Source organism: Pleurodeles waltl, chromosome 7, assembly GCF_031143425.1.
Source record: "Pleurodeles waltl isolate 20211129_DDA chromosome 7, aPleWal1.hap1.20221129, whole genome shotgun sequence".
NCBI classification, from domain to species: Eukaryota; Metazoa; Chordata; class Amphibia; order Caudata; family Salamandridae; genus Pleurodeles; species Pleurodeles waltl.
The window spans coordinates 599494192-599516431 of NC_090446.1; the positions used below are offsets into that span (position 1 = coordinate 599494192).

The 22240-nt window shown below is 45.4% G+C and overlaps 1 protein-coding gene across 2 annotated transcripts in view; it reads left to right on the forward strand.

Moving 5' to 3' along the window:
* The first annotated feature begins 7023 nt into the window (after positions 1-7023).
* The window catches only part of GRK6 (G protein-coupled receptor kinase 6), a 201620-nt gene continuing 186403 nt past the window's right edge, over positions 7024-22240 (forward strand). Inside the window, exon 1 of one of the 2 annotated variants that reach the window (XM_069244490.1) lies at positions 7024-7170. In XM_069244490.1, the coding sequence (XP_069100591.1) occupies positions 7119-7170 (52 nt within the window). In that variant the 5' untranslated portion in view covers positions 7024-7118. The remainder of the gene's footprint in view (positions 7171-22240) is intronic. The other variant, XM_069244491.1, reaches the window with a different exon arrangement.

The following is a 22240-nucleotide window of genomic DNA, read 5'->3' on the forward strand; positions in this document are numbered from 1 at the left end:
AGATAAAACATTGCATCGTCTATGTACAGCGACATATTGTGCAGTACTTCCCCAATTTTTATACCCCCAGTTCTGCAGCTCCTGTCTAGCCCAGACTGCCAAGTGTTCAATGACAAGTGCAGAGAGAAGCGGGAATAGGGCCGTCCCTCAGGCCAAACCCATTTCTCTAAGCAGCACTGTCCCACCTGTACCCTGGCGCTGAGCTTGGTATAAAGTAGTCGGATCCAGCTCTGAAATTGGGGACTGAATCCAATGATCCGCAGGACCTCAAGCAAATACCTTAGTCCGCGGTGTTGAAGGTCTTTTCCAGGTCAATGGAGACCAAAGCCATTTCGGCTCCAGAATGCTCAACCTCATGCACAATGTGAGATAATCGCCAGAGACTCATCCCAGTGTTGTGGCCTAGGATAAACCTGCACTGGTCCTCATGAACCAAGACGGTCATATGAGGGTTCAGGAGGTTGGCCAACAGTTTGCATAAAACTCTCACGTCTGAATTAATCATAATGAGTGGTCTGTATGCCAGTCTTGTCTGTGCCCGGTTTCAGTAACATACAAATGTCCCCCCTCCCTCATTGTAGGCAGCAGCACCTCCCTCTCCTTTGCTTCAAGGAAGACCTCAAGCAGGCCTTGTGTAATTGCAGCAGAGAAAGTCTGGAAGAACTCAACCGAAAATCTGTCCCCAACCAGGTCCTTGGCCTGTGACAGCATGTGCAGTGCTGCTCGCAGTTTTTCTAATTCAACGGGCGCGTCTACTTCCTCAGCTGCCACCTCCCCAGGTGCAGGGAGCCCCAACCCCTCTAGATGCAACCCGTAGCAGTCTGGTGCTATCCCTAGGTCTGTGGTATACAACCGCTCCAGATGATCCTGGAATGCAGACACAATTCCCACCGGTAGTAATTCTAGTGCCTGCGGGGGACAGCTAGTGGTTTGTCAGGGACGCCGGTGCTCCCTGCGAAGGATCCAGGCCAGTAGCCTGCCTGACTTGTCTCCCCTCCCTGTGTAGCTGCTGCCTATATTGCTTTAAGGTTCTTTGTCTGGGCGGTCCTAAAGGTCCACTATCTGCCTACGCCTTTCCAGTTCTCCCCTACGTTTGTCAGGGCTAGACTGGTTCCTTCCCTGCAGTGCCACCAGGTCTGCCTCCCCTGAAGGTGTGTCTGTACCCCACCAGTCAGACCCATCCAGGTGCCCCTCGATACAGCCTTAGGTGCCTCCCATTCCGTGGCACTGTGGGCCATGGTACCCCAGTTAATGTCAAGATAGTCCATCATGGCACAAGAGAGAGCCTCCTTCCAAACAGGGTCAGTGAGTATATCAGCCGGCATCCGCCATCCCATTTCCCAGCAAGCTCCCCCACCCCCCTCCACTTTCAAAGTGCAGCAGACAGGGAATGATCAGATAGGAATTGTGCAAGGTGCATCACCTCCCTGTCCTCGATGCATAGGACCCCACCTGCCAATATTCTCCCCAGCCTGCTGTATGTGTGATGAGTTTGCAAGCGCCATGTGAACGCCCTCTGCATGGGATGACGAGCACACCAGACATCTACTAGGTCCATGTTACTCATGACCTCAGTGAAAGAGACTCATGTGGGGTTTATAACTCTTTCTGGGCGGTATCCTGTTAATGCCCTCATCCACAATGCATTTGAAGTCTCCCAGCAAATAATAGGTGTGTCCTGCTCCCGCACCAGTAGGTTCTGCATTGCTGGGAAGGAGAAGGGTCATCTATATAAGCAGCATATGTATAAGTCTCGACATATGTTAAGGAGAATGATGTCCCTGTTGCTACCCAAATCAGTGCCCCTCTGGCACACACTGAATCAGAGGAGTGGAAAACATGACCCAGCCACTTCCTGGCTTGATGCATGACTCCAGCATCACCTAAATGGGTTTCCTGCAGACAAGCAATATTAATCAGTTGCCACTTCAGGAAAGTGAGCACCCTAAATCTCTTTGTGTATGATCCTAAGCCCCTGACATTCCAAGTCAGAAGTCTAAAGTCACCTCCACTGTCTGGACAGAGATTGTGTGGGTGTCTTTCCTCCACCCACTGGATCATGGTCAATTCCAACCACTGTATAAACAGAAACAAAGATAAACTAACAAAACCAATCAACTTCCCACCCCCCCCCCCCCCCAGACTAACATAGTTTAACATAACGACTATAGCAACCCGCCCACTGCATGTGCCAGGACCTGCACAGCATCCCCATCTGTCCAACAGGGACAAGCAAACACAAGCAACTTCCAGCTAGCCATGCATCTTTGCACATGATGTCTGGCCCCTGACAGGGGTACCAGGCCCTGCCCACACGTAAAAATGCACAGTGCTGGTCGATCACTGACCCAGCGCTGCTGTGGGCCTCCATTCACTTCAAGCCTGTTAGCCTGACACTGCCCCAGCAGCCGCTGTTTCCCCCGCATTCATACAACGCCAGGCGCCACCTGTTTAGAGACACCGGAAACAGTCAGTCCCTCCAGCAAACCAGCACACAAGCAGCACAACTTCCACATAACAAAACAGCATTCACCTGCAGCCATCACCAATGCCATTCCCCACCTCAGGGCGACCAGTGTTTCAGGTATAAAGTGTAGTGTAGGGCCCGATGCCCCAGCCTCTATTTCAGTCCTGTGAGGTGGGGTTCCATCGTCCAGCGACATCTTTGGGCCCCAGTGATGCGCACCTGCATGATGCCATCCTCTAGCAACGTCACTATTTGGGAGTTCAAGGGGCCAGCTTCTCAGCGGTCCTCACTGGAACAGCTGCATCTGGGGCCCCATCATGGTTGAGGCCCAGAGTTGCCCCACAGGCTACCACGGAGCAGGAGAGCTGCAGATTTGTCCCAAAATTCCGGCCACTCCCACACGTCTTCAGGGTGGTTGGAGAAGTGTGCCTTCCCCTGCAAGGTGAGTAATCCAAAAGCATATATATTTGAGCTGCATTGTCTTCAGCTTTTGCTTCATGCTCAGGAAGGGTTTACGTAGCTCCTGCACTTTTTTGGTGTAGTACGTGTAAATGGCTTTTCAACAGTTCTCGAAGAGAGGCACCGCCTACTCACTGGAGGCATGAAGAATGCAGTCACTGTACTTCAGGATTTTTGTAATGAATGTCCTAGGACAGGCCCCTAGAAGAGGAGCCATCAGGGCCCTGTCAGCCCCCTTGAGCATGAAGAAGTCTGACAATCCCTGTGGCTGAAGCACATTCCTCACTCAGTTCTCGAGGAAGTTTTCTGCTGAGGTCCCGACCACTCTCTCCGGGAATCCTCGCACACATATGTTGCTGTGCCTTGAGCGGCCTTCAGCATCCTCCACTCGGCCCTCAAGTTCATCAGAGATCATGGACATCTGGGCCGTTTGCTGTTTAAGAGTTGCGACTTCCCCCTGCATGGCCTCAATGTTACCTTCAGCATTAGTGACTTTATCCACTACCTTCCACAGATCAGCATGGAGGAGATGTATATCATTGGAGACAATTTCTATTTTATGTTTGAGTGCGGTCTGGGAACCATGTATGTCTGCCAGCAACTCAGGTCTGGTTGGCTCCTGATCCCTCTCTGGGGGACCCTCTGTGATGTCTTCTCCACTCTGCTGTGTGAGTCTCTGGGGCTGCCGATGCAGCATTGTGTACAGTGTGATGGTATTCTTAGGATGTGAAACTACTGGGCACCCCGGCTCCTGCCACCCCAATCCAGGGTCCACAAGGTTCCCCCTGGGCACCAGTTCCCGTGAACCACTCCCAAGCTGTCACACCAGCCAGCGGCCCCACCTGAGCTACGGCGTATCTTCAGGAGCCAGGGGCTCCAGGCCTGCCTTCCGCTGATTTCCCCTTAGGCCGCCTCCCCACAGGGCCTGCTTGTCCAAAGGCCGGGTCCACAAGCCGTCATTTAGGCCCCTCCAGCAGGTTATCCACAGACACCTGCGAGAGTCAAATCGGGACTCTCACGCACATCTGAAGGGGGCACCCCACGGTCAGCCCCTCACCAAGGATGCCATACCAAGCAGGCCACAGGGGACTCCCCGCACCCAACGGTCCAGGCCAAGGTCCAGTGTCTGCAGCCTCCAGAAGGCGAAGCATCCTGGCCACAGGCCTTGATCAGGAGGTGCCCCCTCTCAGTCGGCATGTTCAGGGTGCTTCAATGTAGGATATGGGGCCAGGGCTTGAGGGAAAATACGTGAGGCCCAACGAAATGCAACAGACCCACATGTCCAGCTCCCAGGGAGGAGGCATAGACAGGTTGCTGTGCCCTGCTGTGTGTGCCCAAGACCAGTAGTGGCACAACAATCAGTTCCCAGCTTCTGCTGCATTGCTAAGACCATGCAGAGAGGCCTGGCTAGACCACCTGCTCCAGATTAAGGCCCCGGGCCTGATGTCCACTCTGGTGGCCGCGCATCTCTGTGGCAGTGCTCCAGACAAGACGCACTGCTTCCACCTTACGGCCCAGCCACTTGGCCCAGTGCTTCCCAGGGACCCCTCCAATCACCGACAGGGCCTCGAGCGACAGCCTGCTCCAGGTCCAGTGTAGTGTGCATCTGTCTCCGCTCAGCATGGCCGCCTACCTCCATCCTGGCCCCCGACATTCTCTGGGGCTCCAAGCCCCCGTCCTCTTCTCTGCAGGCGGGACCTGCACACAGGATCTGTACCACAGGGCAGCCACCCGCAGTGAAGCACCCTGCAACTGTCAGGCAAGAGTGGTGGGCCCTGACCATCACTGGCATGGGGCCCACATGCAAGTAGCCACAGAGAACTCCACAGCTCTGTCGGTCACTGGGCGTCACAGGTGGTCAGATTCGGCATCAGTCTCGCCCTCAGGTGTGACTGTCATTCATAGGGTGCATGTGGTCGCCTCAGCAGGCTGTGAATTTAAGGATTATGCAGGATTTATGCGTAGGCTGGCTGGGAGCACAGGGGTTAACATCCTGTCAGCCATGCTGCTTAGCCACATCCCCTAATTGTATAGTCTTTAGCATATTTATGCTTGATATCCGATTTGTTGTCTAAGTCACATCTTTTGATGGTTTGGCTCGTTCTTTCGATCTTGCAGCCAAGCCAGCCTCTGTCTCAGCTCTTCCCAAGGACGTCAATGCCTCCCTCCCAAATAGTGTGTCTCCTACGCCCTTGCTCAACACCCGGTTACTCTGGGCAAATTGACTTAACCCTCCCACAACAAAAAAATGTATCACTTAATATAGAGTTCATATAGCCAGTTAGAATTTTAGATGGCTAACATATAATTACAGGGATGATTTTCACCAAGGGGTTCTGAGTGACATGAAATAGACAATAAGAGCAAAGCTTGGGTTGTATATGAAGTCACTCACAACGCTGAGGTGAAAAACATCCTCGAAGTTCACTTTTTACCTGTCTATAATCTAATTGTATGCATGGCCCCCAAAATCATCTGTCCCTGCTTTCAAATGCTGTGAAGTGGCAGAAAATTAATGGCGGAGGCCATACATAACATGGCCTCAGTTATGTATCCCTGCCTCAAAGGTTAACAAGCATTTGCAATGCAATAGGTATCGCATTTGCTTGTGTTAGAGCTATTGGCATTGTAAATTCCTAACTGGATTTGTCTTGCCACATAAATTGAAAATGAAAAATAAAACAGTTGACATAAGCAAGCCGACTCAAAGCGTCAAGGCTGCCTTGAGCGTGAACGACGCATAAAAGCAAAAAGAAGTTCGGTTAGTCAAACATATCGGCACTCGTGCAATTATCCATGTAAAAGGGGCAGCCTACAAGGCAGTAACAAAACCTCCCCTAGGCGGGACAAACATAAAGCATTTACCAATGATTACAAAGGATTTTTGAAAGGCAAGTCCACAAACAAGTGAAAGTGATAGGCGTGAGGTGGGCATGGTTAAAAGCCCACAAGTCTTACAACAGGTCAAAGGGACTGCACGCCTGACCTAAAAATTAAAATTTACCTGCTATCCTACCTTCTACCTTTGGCAACTGTGCAACAGGTCAACGCGATTGCATGGTTGACCTAAAAAAAATAAAACTTACCTGCTATCCTTCCTTCAACCTTTGGCAACTGTGCTTTCTGCTTTCAGACAAAGCAGACAAGCAGTGCGGGCTGACAGGCTCTCAAGAGCGCCGTCAGCCTGGCCTGAAAGGCCTTTATGACATCACAACAGTGAGTTTTGTTATCAGCTGTTGCTATGTCATTAGGGTGACCAGGCGTCCCGGTTTTTCACCAGCTGTCCCTGTCCCACTATTTTTGTGAAATGTCCCGTTGTTTTACCTTAAAAATCTAGTCATGCTATATGTCATAGAAGTGTCAGTGAGTTGAGACATTTAGAAACTGAAACTATAGGGGCGCTCTATGAGAGCCATATTCATCAAAGCTTTAAACCCTTGTGTCACGTTCGCACTACATAAAACAAAAAAAAAACAAGTACGCACGGAATTAGTAAAGTCGAAAGGTCACCCGACTGTAGAGGAGCAGTTCAAAAGGTCGCAGACCAGGTCTTTAGGACTACCGACAACATTGCCACGCCCGGACGTTTTTGCTGAACCACGGAGAAATGGCGAGTTTAGTAGCGCTGGTATAGTTCCAGTTCTAGCCAAGTGATCAACAATATAGCCGAGATCGACGAGTAACGCTTGCTTTACGAAGTAACCGTGAGGGGTCAGTGTCGGCACCCAATCAGAACTTCATTTCTAGGACAGTGACAGCTGCTTTGCCCATCGCATGCGCGCATCCTATCAGCGGTGGGGGGGAGTGTCCATTGGCCCAGGTGGCTGGTTTATTGAATCCAAAGACTCGAAGAACTGACAGTGAGCGGCAGATAATGGTCCAATCAGCATTGTTGCCCTGAAAGTACCGAGCTGGGGTTGGCAATATGTGTCCTGGTGGGTGGGAATAAATAGCAGAACAAATATCCAATAGTAGAGAAAGCTGTAACTTGACTCCGCCTTTGTTGGTCCCGAACCAATACATCCCTGTCGGGCTGCCGCCTTCAGGCCAATGGGCGTACGGCAGGGCGGTGCTGCGGCCGAAGAGCAGCCCAATGGCACGCGGGTCAGCGCAGATTGGCCAGACTGAGGGCTGAGGGCGGGGTCAGCGGCCGGTCACTGAGGCCCAGGCAGCTGGGCTCAGAGCGGGCCCAATGGAGCTCGAGAACATTGTGGCGAATACTGTGCTGCTGAAGGCTCGAGAGGGTAAGGTGCCGGGACACCAGGGCAGCGGTGGAGGGCGCGAGGGAGGCCTTGGGACTAGCCGTGTGGAAGGGGAAAGGACATGAGCTGAAGTGTCGAGGTTTAGGATAAAGGGGAAATGAGTAGTTTCTATGGTACTCAAGGGGTTAGGGGTTTCAGAGTTTGACATCGAAGGGACAGATAAAGAATGCTGGCTACTGAAGAGGTTTTGTATCAAGGAGTGGTTGTGGGGACATGATATGGGCGGGTACAGAGGGGTGGGGTCTGGCTCAAAGTGGGAGTGGACTGTGTCTGTGTTGAATTTTGAGAGGGACAATGGGTGGTAGGTAGTGCAGCTCATACTTTTTGGGGCATATAGGGTGGTCCTTTAAGGGGGTTTGTGTGAGTCCCTAAGGCTTGTCTGATGCTGAGGGGAACTAAGTTAATAAGTGTTAGGTAGGTGTCCCCACATCTCCGGCGTTGCCCATTTCAGTCAAGTCCTGTTTTTGTTTTCTTTGCACTGAGGTACTTTAGCCGGTAATCGATAATGAAGGGGAACATAACATGAGTAACATAACGAGAACTGAACCAAATCAATGAAGACTTCATAATAAGCTACTCACTTAGTAAATTGAGAAGCATGGGTCATGGTAGAAGATGGCTTAACTGCAAGGTGAAAGGCGAGGGTCCTTGGGGATAATGGGCCGAGGAAGAGCTAGAAGCAAAGCTATAGGTGCCTCTGAAGAGCAGAGATGCTCGGGTGAGGGGGCGTTGGAATAGAGGGGAAACGTCTCTAAGGAGGGTAAAATAAAGGGTTGGTGCCCAGTGAACATATGGTGACGCGTTTATTTTGAATTAGAGGGTTCTGTTACTGTTTATTTGGCTAGGAGTTGCACTCTGTGGACCCTGGCGCTAACGTTGACCGCTTTAGGGAAGTGGCTTTTCGTCCTGGCACTGAGTTTCTGCCATAGCCAATCCTCGTTCTAGGTTTTTCAAGTTGTGGTAGACTGTTAGCCTTTTTGTGCTGTTGCATCCAATCGATTCCCTCTCCAAAAATGTCTTTGCTAGACAGTTTGCAGCCATTGTTAAACCAAACTGGATTAAATCTAGACCATCTTTTACTGAAATAATAATCTTTAGGGTTTCAGCAGAGTAGAGTCATTGTGATGCATATCTAAAAATTATGTTAAAGCAATGTCCAGCATAAGCTATCTTATAAAAGTACATTCTTAACTCTGCAAATAGAATTGTATTTTTTTAATTTGTTGTGATTCTGAGGGCTAGATTGCTCATTGTTACAAGGCGGTGGCCACCAGCATCTTCCTTAATTGTAGGTCTGGTGTGTTTTTGCTCCCTGCTTGTGTGCTGTAGACTTTTCCACACTACCTGCTAACTCATTTTTCAGATGCAGTCATCCCCTTCTAAAGTCAACTCCACATTTAACACACAATGAATTGGATTTTAAAGGGGATGTTCAGTTTGTATTGTAGTGTTCCTACCTTTATAGCTCAGCCCTCTAAATTAAGTAGTTAAACATACTAAAGCTCACAGACACTCATCATCCAGCCTGCCCATACCTAGTTAACCATCTTTGCTCCATCTCAACATTGTTTATCATGTACATGTCTTGTGTGGTATTCCCTCAATGAGGCCGAAGTACATAATATTCATCTCACTGACCATGTCTGTTTTCCCAGTCAGACTGACAGGATAAACTTGTCTTGACATTTTACTTCTTGAACCAATGTTCTTATTGTATGGTGTTTGCAATCTAGTTAAATGCCTTGGCACCAAACTGACTTCTGTGTGAACGGAAGCCTGCTTTGATGTATGCTATATTTTTTCTTTAGAATTGATAACACTCCTTTAACCATCAGTAATGTGGGGCTCACTGGCTTCTAGTTGTCTGCCTCTGGTGCCCTGCTCTGTGGAATTACACTAAACTAGCTTTTCTGCAGCCCTAGTAATTCTTCTGTATTAGGCAATCCATAGAACATAGTCGTGGCGCTGCCTACTGTCACCAAGCTGCTGTTACAATCCTTGGACTTTTCTTGTCTGCTTTTGTTACCTTATTCCCTCGTATGTTTGCGGTCTCCAGCATTGCTTTTCTTTGTAAATAGTCACATCTTCCTTTAATTCTATTCACCTACTGCACCTTATCTTGATGTTCTGTTGTGAATACTGTGCAGAATTATTGTTGAGATTTTTTTCAGATTTATCTACATTTAGCCCCTAATCTGTGCAAGCCTAGCATTCTCCCTGCTTCATTTCCAACTTTCACTAACGATCCAAAAAGTTTTATATTTGCGTTACTAATTTGGCAGTATTTCCATTCAGATTAGCTTTTTCCATCCTCGCCACCATCTGCGGTTTGACGTTCCCTAGACTAACAAGCGCAGAGTACACTTTTATGATCTGCTGCAGGAGCGCCTCAGTCGTCGATTTAGGCTATTCTGATCCTTGCACAAATAGCTGAGACCTGTCTGTGACATTCACATCTCCCATCGACTGATGATTTTGAATGGCTTCAGCACTTGGGAACTGCCAACGGCAGGCTCAGTCTTGCTAAGGTTCGTGCTTTACTCAGCCATGGCCTCGTGTGGAGATAAATTGTGCATAAATAAGCCTTTCTCGACTGTGTACGCGCCGTTTGAACTTCATAAAGTTGTAATGTTAAACGGTATTTGTTCGGTGTTAACTACAGTTATGGCCATACATTCCGCCCTAAAAAAGAAATGGCATGATATCAAGTGTTTTTTCCTACTGCCTTGCCTCCCAAAGTAGGCTTCTGCGGGGAGATACTGTACGGGATTCTGAGAAGTAGTACTTTGTACATCAGAATTTGCGTTTAGGGCAGAGCTACAATTTCGCCGACAGTCCTTCACTTTCTCTCTTTCTTTATGCTGTTAAGCATTTTCTGTATTTCGCTTGCGATCTCACAGCTCTGGTTACAGAAATTACATGTCTGTTCTTTGATGTGTTCGGTTTAAGATGTGCCCATTTTAGTTTCAGATTTTTGCGAGCCGACTTTAAACTCTGTGCCATAAAGGAAATAAATCGTATTCTACTTTTGATCTGTCATTAGCGACCTGGGCTTCATTATTTTCCCTCCATTAAGTCAAAAGTAGTCCCTTCTCCGGTCATTTCAAAGTTTAAAATGTGTGAAGTGACAACTGTGTGTACTCCTTCTTCTTCTTTTTTTTTTTTTTTTTCCCCTTTTCCTTTTCTTTTCTTTTGAATTTGCAAGGCAACAAGGTGCGCTATGTATCTTCTACGAAATTTGAGTTTTTGATTTACAACATCAAAGGAGGAGATTTTGCCTGCTGGGTTTTATGCAACATATATAAAATATGTGTTTTTATACTTGGATGTTGAGTAGTTACTAGAGTCTATTCCTACTCCAACATTCCTGGACATATTGTTTCATGCGGATGTTTGTTGTGGTGGATTGCAGCATGGCTGCCTAAAGTAAGTCTTCGCTTAAGCCAGCTTGTATATATTAGAGGATTACTTCAGTGCTAAAATTATTATTTTAGATTATGCTTTTATTGGCTGATTGATCCTGCGTTCACATGCATGCTTGGATCGGCTTCTCCACTGTGGGTAGTGTGCCTGAACCAGTGATGTTTGCGGTATATACAAACCTTTGCTAGCATTAAGAGGAGCCGCCTCGTAATAGGTTAAGTTTTCTTATCACTGAGCTTATTTGCCTGCTGTTTACAGTACTGAGTGCACAGTGTGCCTATATTTCCTCTGATTTGAATTCTCAAGAGCCCAGTGTATGGCAAGTTTCAATGAATCAGACGTTCATCGGCTGTTCATCTAAATTTGCTTATCATGTTGAACCATGTGGACGTTTTCTCTCTTGCTTGATAATGCTGTTGTACGTTTAGTGACACACTATCATGGTATTTGGTCCTAAAACGCTAAAAGCAGAGCCCATTACATTAAAGGTAACAAGCTCCGCAAGGTCAAAGCATTCCCTTACCTCTGGACCTAGTATGAAAGCTGCCTCGTTTAGTATCCTAAGCTGATGCGTTGTTTTATTTTGAGTCTCTGTTCAGCTGTCCCAGAGGTGATGAGCGCTGTTGTGTGTTGTGGCTGACATTGTTCATCACAATCATAAGGTCATTTTCTCCATCTTTCTCATGGTCCCTGCAGTTGGCTAATGTGCTCTGCTAGAAGTCTTGCCTACAAGTGATGACTGCTGGTTTGCAACCATAAAGTATAAGCAGTATGAATTTCTCTGGCATACACTTTTTTGGTGTCTCTTACGGGAGGAATAGAAGCGTCTGATTTAAACATTGTATATGGACCCTCATGTATGGATTGTTTTAGTTTCACCCGCTTTCTCAATCCTTCTTGGTTTACTTTGTGTTCTAGGCTATAACAAGAAATATTCTTGTGCAGTCTAGCAACAACCCTGACAAGTGCCACGCATCAGGGGTTAGACTAACACATTTTAGTGCTAGTGTGAGCATCACTACACCAAATTGCTTTAGTCACGCACCTTATAATGCCTGGAGCACCCCAGAAGACACGCTTGACTACATTGAACCAAGTACACTGGGAATGCGTGTACTGTGCTGGCCAGGTGCAAGCAAGCTTTGTGAGTACACTAGCATGTCTCAATCTTATTTACTTTTATATACACATCATTCCATCGATTGCTGTGGCGGGAATGAACATTACCGCCCACAATGAAGCAGAGCCAGGGACTTGAGCATAAATCTGGTCTTTTGTCTGTGCCGCAGGGTCATAATGATAAACCAACAGTGCCCTCACGTGTATCTGAAAAGTGGCACCTTGCATGTTGCTGTTTTCCGGCAAGATGCCACTGCCCCTCTGTGACCACTCAGGATCTGACTGGGCCCCAGAGCAGCTCAAGCAGCAGATTTGTTTTTCCTTGCCATGCGGTCCGCTTTTGCCAGAGTGGTTGAGGACTTTTAGCCAAGCACGACATGGAGAAGGCTGCGCTCACTGGCAGGCCGTATGTTTTTCTAAGTCCTGCATCCCTGCTCTGCGCCTGAAAAGCCCCTTTTCCCCACCTGCCTTCACATTTGCAGCCCTTTACAAGTAACAAGTACGTCCTTCGAGTGATCCGTTGTCCCAGCTGGCAGCTACAAACATTAAATTAGGCAGCAGTCGTAACGGTAACAACTGTAAGACTTTATGCCTGTAGTAAATAATGCTGGTATTTAGAACAAAATATAAGGTCTGTTGCTGGTACTCCTTACTGTGCATAGTTGACAGTAGCGTTTGTCCTGATTTCTGAAATGGTGCTTACGACCGAGTGCAGAAAAAATAGCATGTACATTCACAAACGTCTGCATGTGTGTACACCATGATTGCTCATTGCCAATTGCTACTGAGCTCTGACACTAGTAATTGTACATTAAAGTACATAGCAGCCGCGACCATAGAAAACCTGCTGCCTGTTATCCCCTAGTCTCGACACCCCAGCCTGTCACCTTTAATATGATTTCTAATGTTCATTTGTCCTCGTACTCGAGCCCTCAAGATCACAGATCTCCAGTAGTGCAGTGGCAAACTTTGAGTTTGCAGTTCAACATTGGAGCATTTGCATTACGAGATAAATTTTTTTTTGTGTCCAAGCAAATTGCCTTACAAATAAAAGTCTCAAAACTGTGCCATGCTCTGCCACAATAGTCCTGCTACTAAATAAATTAACAAACCAATAATTTTCCCCCTCTCCACCCTTCTCCACAATAAAAGCATTTGTCTTGCCGTACACCTCCTAAAACAAAAATCAAAGCAGGCAGCAGTTATCTGCCTCATAATTACCTTTAGTTGGGACTTCATGCCCAGCACTGGATATTAAATGTTTATAAAAAAAAAAAATGTAAAATGAGTTAAAACTCCCCCCTCTGAGCCCATAGTACAATGATACTACTGCTATGTAACAATTTCAACAGCCGGGCCTTGAATTTAAAACCTTTATCACCACAAATCCAATAATTGAGTGTGAAGTTGCCCCCAAAAAACACTTAGGTTGGAAGTACCACGATTTAACAATGAGGGAAAAGACATTATTTGGCCAAAGAGAGCTGCTTATCACGCTTCAGTTTGTCTTGCCATGATCTAAAGTACAAGGCAGAAGCCAATCCTTGCACTTCAGTGCAAGAAGTAGGTTGCATGTCTTCCAACAGGAGCATATATAAAGTGTAACCCAGAGTGTTACTCATAAGTCAGTGAATGTCACACGTGCACACTGAAAACATGGAAATGTCACTCAAAACCATTCTGAAAACTTGGTAGCTATGTAGCCAGTCTATTTAAGTGCAAACCACCCATCTCATTAGGATGACACACCAAGCACCTCAACTATGCAGTTTGGGGTGCAAAAGAGTAGAGAGTGCATTTCGTGCAATGTGTGCTGTTAAATGTCCAAAGGGTGACGGAACAAGGAGTACCTGAGGTTAATAAGGCGCAAAAACATGCCGCATGCGTTTTGTGCTTGGAGGTCACACTGCATGCACTAATCATCGCTCAGCTTTCCATCAGGTTTTTTTAGTTCAATGATTAGCCCAAAAACGTTTGTATCTTAAACTTTAGGTAGGTTTTTCCTGCTTCTGTAATGCATACTTTATGAGCGCTGAACAGGAATAGTCACTGGAGGATTCCTTCCAGAAACGGTGCCTGTGAAAGGCCTGCCTCCAGACAGTACAGAGATACCAAGGGTCATATGTACCAACGCACCCTGTGTACATAGCTACCATTATTCATGGGAAAAGTAGCACAGCATTTAGCTTGGTTATCAAGAAAAATGGAATTGGCCCTTGGTGAACGTCCAAGGCCACCTTCCTGTCAGCAGGGAGACCTAGCCCTTGATGATCGGTGCGAGAGGTTGAGTGCCAAGCACTTTTGGCTTTTAGTTTTTTTTTTCTTCTTCTCATCCAGTCACAGCCATGCCTTTCCATACTGTTACCCCCCCCTCTCAAGAAATTTAGCAATCTTGCAAGTTTATATTATGTACGTCTTGCACACCTATTTCATCTTCATGTTCCGGGGAAGGCAACCCCTTCTTTTCTTTATTCTAATTTATAATGGAAAAGCTAGAGTTCTGAAGAGTTAATGATGAATTTTGGCAGCCTTACAAAAATATGTCCAGAATAACACTTAAGTAGTTAAAGTAAGTAATTGATTAAACAATTCATGATGGCTTATATGTCCTCTTTCCAGCCCTTGGGTTACAGAGCACATGGTAACATTATACACTTTGCCTTGAATTTGTTATAAAACATTCACAGGAAACGCTGGTCAAGTAAAGTAAAAAGGATAAGAGAATTCTTCAAATGGACTTATTCTAAATGCGGACACTGCATTGATTTTCAACTAGAGCTCTTCACGCTGCCGTTGGTCATTCAGATCTTCACACAGCATTATCTGTGCTCTGTAAATGGAAACAAATAACTATTGAGGGTGGATGAAAGGGAACATAGCTAAAGAGTCTGAGAACTAGGAGTTTGGCAGCAAAGCAGTTGTCCTTACTACACTAGAGATCTTTACTTAAGCCAAACACAAGCCTTGGGTTACAGGTAAGGCAGAGGGGCACTGGTCCATGTGTGCGTTTGCGATACATAAGAAACGTTTGTATAAGCAGGGTTTGTGGGGCAAAAGGAGGTCTCAGGTCCTATAAGTTGAATCCAAGATACGGCCATCCTGATGTGGGAAAGCCACAGTAATGCAGGGACTAAGTAAGGCATGCAGTTGCATTTTAGGCAGTCGCAAATTTGACCTCTTTAGTCAGACACTGTGAATCTGGGACCACAAAAAGTTGTGGCTTGTAGATTCTGCTTATAATGAAGTTTCATTTTTTTTTGTTTTTTTTCTTCTTCTTAAGAAGTGCTGCAGATTATCTGGTGCACCATATTTGGCTTCGTAAAAAAAAGAAAAAAGCTGCCTAAAGCCTTTCCCCGCCACAAGACTGAATGAAAAACGTTTTTACCAGAGAGGATACAGTGACAATCATGTAGACCATCCATTCAGGAGCCCCAACAGACCTTTACCCCCACCACGCATACAACCTTGGAGCATCACCTATGAGCACAACCCTCACTCAAATCATCAACACCTCCATCACATTCGCCACATTCTGGAAAACTAAAAGCATGTAGCTGTCAGAACTATCCTCAGGAAGCCGTAGGCTGACCCGAACCTACTGAGTAACTTCCGTCCTATCTCTGTCCACCCCTATCTAGCCATTGGGATAGAGAAGGCCATCAACAAGCAACTCATAACTAACTTGAACAACGCCACCTACTGGACAACGCTCAATCGGGCTTCAGAAAAAAAAAAACACAGCACCAAAACAGCAGTTATCACTGGCACCAATGATATCTAGACCATCCTGGACAGAGGACAAACCGCAGCCTTCATCTTGCTCGACCTCTTTGCGCCATTCAACAACACACTCATCAGAAGAATCCATGAGCTTGGCACCCAAGGACCTGCACTAAACCGGTTCTGCTCTTGCCTTACGGAAGAACCCAAAAAGGCAGACTGCCACCCTTCACATTGGAAACCAAGAGTCTGATCAGCAGGTTCCCCCAAAGATTGTCTTAGCCCTACCCTGTTCGTCTACATGACTCTGCTCACCAACATCATCCGATCTCAAGGCGTCACACTCCTCTTTTACGCCAATGACACCAACTCATCCTCTCGCTGACAGGCAAAACAAATCCTCACCCCCTACCCCCCCAGAGCCAACTTCACCAATTATATGACGATGGTAGCAGAATGGATGCAAACCAACTACTTCAAGTTCAGATCAAACGACAGAAGAACTGTTCTTTTGTAAACAGGCCTTCCTGTGGGATGCCACCTTATGGCCTACGGAGCTAGGACCAACACCCACTGATCGTGCCAGAAATCTGGGGATCATCCTGGTGGCAATCTCAACATGATGGTCCAAGTCAATGCAGTGAGTGCTGCCTGCTTTCACATTCTATGTATGCTACACAAGATCTTCATGTGGCTGCCACAGAAAACGAGATTCACCGTCATGCAAGCACTCACAAGGAGAATTGACAATGGCAGCACACTCTGCCGGAATCTCCAGGCAGCTCCTACACAGACAATCCAGAAAGCTGCTGCAAGACTTGTACTCATGCTCCCACACTGCACCCGTATTTCACCACACCTCAGCCTTGCTGGCTCCCTGTTCACAAACGCAGACAATTTAAACGCTGTCATGCACCCATACAAAAGCCTTGCACAACACTGGAGCATACAGAAACAGCTGCATACACTTTCACAGCCTGCCATACACACAGCTCAGTGGAATCGGCAATAAATCAGCTTTGAAAGCATTAGTCTTCCACATTTAAAGCTTCCAGTCATTAGTTACAGAATACTAAATCAGACTTTACCACTTATTGTGCCGAATCAGAAATGAGGTATTTTTGTAGTGTGCTTCGGTAAGTTGTCAAGCAGCTCATATAAAAATATCGACTGAGATCTGTATTGGAGCACCCCTCGGGGACATGCAGTGCTGGAGAAGGCAACTGCCCCAGCAGTTGCTCTTTGTTCTTCAAACAATCAGAACCATCTCATATATCCTCTTGAGACACAGTAGAGAATTTTATTAAATATCCACTTGTTTAAGTAATGGGATGCTTCAGAAACCTACTTGTCCTCTATAAAAATGGAGGTGGTCTATTTGGCTCCATGCAGTGATGCGACAAATTGTGGTAGTCTTCTCATTGTGTAAGAGTTCTAATAATAACCTCTCTGATTATTCCAGGGTCCATATTATTTCGGATATTGGACTCTAGTATGTTATATTTCTCATAGTACTGAAGTCTGGACATACCAGGGTTCCATTTGTTTAGGGCAAATTTGTCATCACTGTAGAGCTCTGAATTTCCCATCCCCTTTGTTATGCCAAATGTTGGATTATAACTGAACTCAATATATATCATAGTTGTAATTATATTATGATTGCATTTTGTAAATTGTTCTGGCTAATGTACTTTTACACACTGACTTGATTTCACAAGATAGTATTGTAATGAAACCCATATTCTACTTTAAAAATATCTAGGTTACCAGCTGAGACCGCTCAGTATGACCATCCCTGTTGGACCACATTATGTAATTATTTGGCAAACCGCTTCATCTTACTTTACTCAGCTTGCTTGTAACAATAATTGTGAGTATGTTACCAAGTGCTAGATCAGTGACTGGGTTACTTTTTTACAGCTAGATGAACACTGCAAGGACGTTTTAAAATCGGATTGCGCTTGATTCTCAAAGCTATGCACGCAGTTAAGTTTGGCTTACATGTGCTGACGTTGGTTTTGCACTCATAAAAAGATTTACACGTAAGAAGTTTTTTGTTTTTGCGGAGCTTCTTACAGGGGCTGAAAGTTGGCAGAAAGTAGTAGTCCCAGGGCTGGAATGGGCTGCGAGTTTGTGCACAGACACAAACGTAGATGCTTATGTGTGTTCAGCAACTCCCCTCCAATTTCCTCATACCATGGAAAAGAGAAGAACATTTTAATTCAACTTACTCTGCAGATTTCTTTTTACATTAACAAATATATATTATTGAATTTGCTCAGGCAAAAGTTGAATGTACAATTGTTTCCCAGGTGGATGGTTTATTCCACTATTTCTCTAAACTGTTGTGAATTCCTGAAGTTGTAAATCTGAACCTTTGCAAATGCTGTACTGTGAACTGACATTCAACTGAACTGTGCACCAGGGATTTGGGCCTATTTGTCCAGTGGGCAAAATCAACAAAATCCCAAACAGGATGTCCAGGGCACCACTGAAACGGAATTCCACACCTCTAGGTGACGTATAGCACGACCTCCCGTTGTTTCAGGCAGGTCTTGTGGCAGGTGGTTAAACCTATAGAAAGGTGGTGTGATGGAAGCACTTCTGTGTGACACTTGCACATGATCTCATGAATGTTGTCATGTCTTTTACTGATAATCGGGCAGATAGGGAGGTATTGGGGACTCAGTCGAACAATTACAGGGAGAAAGGGGAGTTTGCATTGAAAAGGCCTTGTGCAAGCTTTTAGGGAGACATGGACCTCCCTTCTTGGAGTGGCTAGTCATCGTGAGTTTCTGCTGGTGGTATTTTGTATGTCGGTTTAGTGTTTGCAGTTGGGGTTCGTTTTGGTTTACATGGAGTGACTGGACTCCTTCTTAAACCCGCACAGTACACGCCAGGATATGTTTATAGTCGACTGTATCAGACCTTCTTATGATTCTTTTGCCTTTGTGGTAGAGTGAAACCAGCACCGCAAGTAATGTTTTAAGTGGATGATTTGTGGGATATCCGTTTATTGTGACGAAGTGTTGTTCGCTAGCCCTCGAGTGGAAAAGAATGCAGGAGTCGGAACATTTGGGGACAGACATGGTGGGTTTTGCCCCCATGGTTTTTTTTTTTTTGGGGGGGGGGGAAGGGGTGAAGTTTGAAAGTGCCTGGTTTTGCTGCCAGCTAAGTGCTTTGAACAGCTGAAAGTGGTTTTGAATTTTGTACAATCCCATAATTAATACTATGAATTTTGAGTGTGGTTATTGGCCAGGTGGACCAGAAAGCAAGTGGCGGTAAGTTAGATGTGTGGGGCATTGCAATATAGTTGCAGGTTCAAGAAAACATTAGAGTGAACTAGAGACTAGCTCTTCAGGGCACCGCGAGAGCTTGGGTTAGGGCCGGATCCAAAGTGACGCAGTAAATTGCTTTCTTTTAACATTTGTTGTAGCCCTGGTTCTACTGTAGAATTGAATTGGTGAATTTAGTCGTTAAATGTGTCTTAACTGTCTTAACGTGTCCAGTAGGCCACTATTATTTCATCAGTCTGCACTGCTGCCACTGGTTTCTAACACTGTATTCAAAATAGAAAGTGGGTGGTGAGATGGAGTAGGTTTGTAGCAAAACATTTGCTTTTTGTGTTATGTTGACAGTTCAACGGATTAGTGTCAAGTTCGGTCTGGATTTTACATACATCCGTTGGCTGTCTAGTTTGCCTGCCTGTGAGGTCGTCCCAATGAACAGTCTTTAATAACACTCTTAAGAGACTGGCTGACATGTTCGAGGCATCTGAAACGGTGCACTGAACTTCCATTACTTCTGTAAGCGCTTTGTAGAGTTCTTTTAAGTGAATGATATAACTTTTTTTTGTTTTTAAGCCTGCGGTTGTGTGCATGTGTCAGTTTCCAGATTTGTACTTCCACTTCCTTCCTGAGCTATGCGTTTTGCACACTGTAATGTGTACTTCCGCAGATCCGCTTATTGGCTGGCGAATATAAAATTTCATAGCCACCGTGAAGGAAAGTTTTATAGTAATATTAAGGACACGGAGATAATAACACAGTAGTCCCACTGCTGCAAAAATTCATCAGCAATATAGTAATGCAAAATTTCGTAAACACAAAGCTCATTATCTAAGATCACTAGGGGGATGAATTAGCATTGAAGTGTAAAAATCCTAGGCAATTCCATATTGTTGGTTCCGCGAAATTTCACTCCTTCTTCCAGTGTGACCACTTTCTTTGGGAACTGAGCATTGTTCAAATTAACCAATCAGTAGTAGTAATTGACGATTATTTCTTCTGTCTTCCTAGCATTAAAACCCAACAAACTCTCCCTGTTCATGCAATGAGTGCTGTGCCTTCCTTAAACAGCTTCATCAGTTGCCCCAGATTTCTGCACTGGCACAATGACACCTTCGTTGAACGCATATGCAGATTCATACTCTGACATCGGCTGAGTAGGGAAATGGAGGGATCGTTATATAGTTCAAGCGGAGCAGTCCTAGTGCAGCTCCCCAGTAATGGCCTGTAGGTGCAAAGCACATCAGAATAAAATCAGATCATCATGGTCTGTCACCTAATCTCGGTGCTTACTATGTTCAAAATAAATAAATGCAAGGGCCCTTGTCTAGAGGCCACTGCAGCTGCACCAGTCATTGCTCCTGCCAGCTCCGCCAATGGCTTGACCTACACCACTACTGGCCAGCACACTCCTTCCTGTAAGTGTGACAAGTCAAGACTATACCTTTCACCCCAATGCTGTAAGAATGGCTTGGGTGGCAGGAATTACTGATTTTTAATGTATATTCAATTATTGAACAACTGTTATGCTCATTTCAAAATTCGACAAACAGCGCCACCATGTGGTGGACTGTAACAAAACAAGTGCCGGTGTTGACAATTAAGTACTGGTGCTGAGCACTGGAAACCACCGGCTCAAATTAACAATTGCCTAATCTGTTCTTTATACATTCAAGCAATTGATTGCTCCATAGAACAATATGTATTACCCATGTTACACATTAATATGGTCTTAGTTCCAGCAGTTTCAACATGTAATAAAGCCCCACAACTTTTTTCTATGACACAAAGAAAGATACAAAAATGGGGAGGGCGATGACTTTCTAGGGACTGGTTGCCCAGAACTGACTCGGGCTGTTTATGTAATTGATCAACGTTAAGCAATAATACCAGCACATTATTGTGCCTTGTAACCATTTATGAAGAGGGAGTCTGAAGGTCTAGTCATAGTGGTCTAAATATCCTTATCTTTTGAAGGAGAAGGTGTGTAGTTGATTCACTTGCTCATGGTGTTTCCATTCATCTGCCTTTCAGGATTAATTAGTGTGGTCAGATACATCTACCAGTCAGTGAATTATGCACCGGATACTTAATTGTTTGGAAGCAAATATTTGTTCCTGGTCTTAATTTTATGTGTCCTTATTTTTAGGATGTTTAAAAATCCAAAATATGTTATTCACTGTTTTATGTAGCTTAAAACAGTTTAGATTTAGGCTAATGGCTCTTTCTCTGCTTGCCTTCATATGAACAAAGAGCCTCCATTTCCTGGGAGGGTTAAACCAAGGAGCCCTGTCCTGATTGATACCTTCCTTCTAGATTTCCTTGGCTTCTTGGCTGTTCAGCCTACTTGTTTCTTTTGTCACTTGTAGGCTAGCAGGTGAAGTGTGCAAATTGAGACCGGGTCATCTGCATTGGGCCTCTTCTCCTTCAAAGGTATTGAACCAGTTACAGCTTTAGCTCGGGATCCTGCCAAGACAGAGTTATTTATCTACCGATTCCAGAACCATTGAGAGCACTGAGTCTGCCATGAGCTTATTAAATCCTATATTGTTTAGGTTTTACGCACAGCAAGCGGGTATCTCCCTATCTGCTTGGTTCTCCTGATCACTACTACTTCATGATGACCTTAAAACATTCTTTGTGCTTATTTTTTGCACTCTTTTTTTTCTTTCTCTTTTTGATCAACTGATCTGTTTTTTTACACCTTTTCTTTTCTTCACTGGATAACAAGATCCGAGAAGGGATATTCTCTGTTAGCATGGCAGGGTTTAAACAGCCTGCCTGGCACTTTGTACATTTACATAACTCCAAATGCAAGTTCATTGTAAATGTGAAAGATCCTAATTCAAAAGAGGCACTTGAGGTGCCAACATGGAACTTGTGCAAATGGGTCGTGTTGTAGGGCCTCCTCAAAGCTCAGTAAAATAATGCTTTACTTCCAATATGGGCAGTGATGCAAAGGGTTTGCCCGTCATCCCTGAATGAAAAAGCAGCAGATTGATACAGGTATATAGAAAAGTGTAGCAACTTTCAGATGACTTGGCCTACTGGCTCCATCTGGCATGCTCATGTGCGTTTTTAAATGGTTCAATTGAAAGAGAAGGACTTCTGTCGAATACTAAGAGTGGACTCGTATGAATGGAAGCCATTGACCCGAGTGCCAGACAAGATTTCAGGATGCAATGCAGTCTGAGCAGAGCCTGTTGGTGGAGTTGTGAGGTTCTGCATCCTTTTCTGGGGCTCCCGATCGCATTTTTTTGGAAGGCTCTGCCCAGTATCACATATTTGCAAATAATTAATGGAAGGAAAGCAATGAGTCCCAAGATTTGAGATACTGTAATATATTTTCACACCCATCATGGATGGTTCTGAAAGTACCCCAGAGGAGTGATGCTTCCTTGGTACCAGTCCAAATAGGTTAGGATCAGTCTGAAATTTGTAAGGCTGACCATACAATATTGCCCACAAGAAGCCAGATATGCTTGGAAAAATTTATGAAGTTG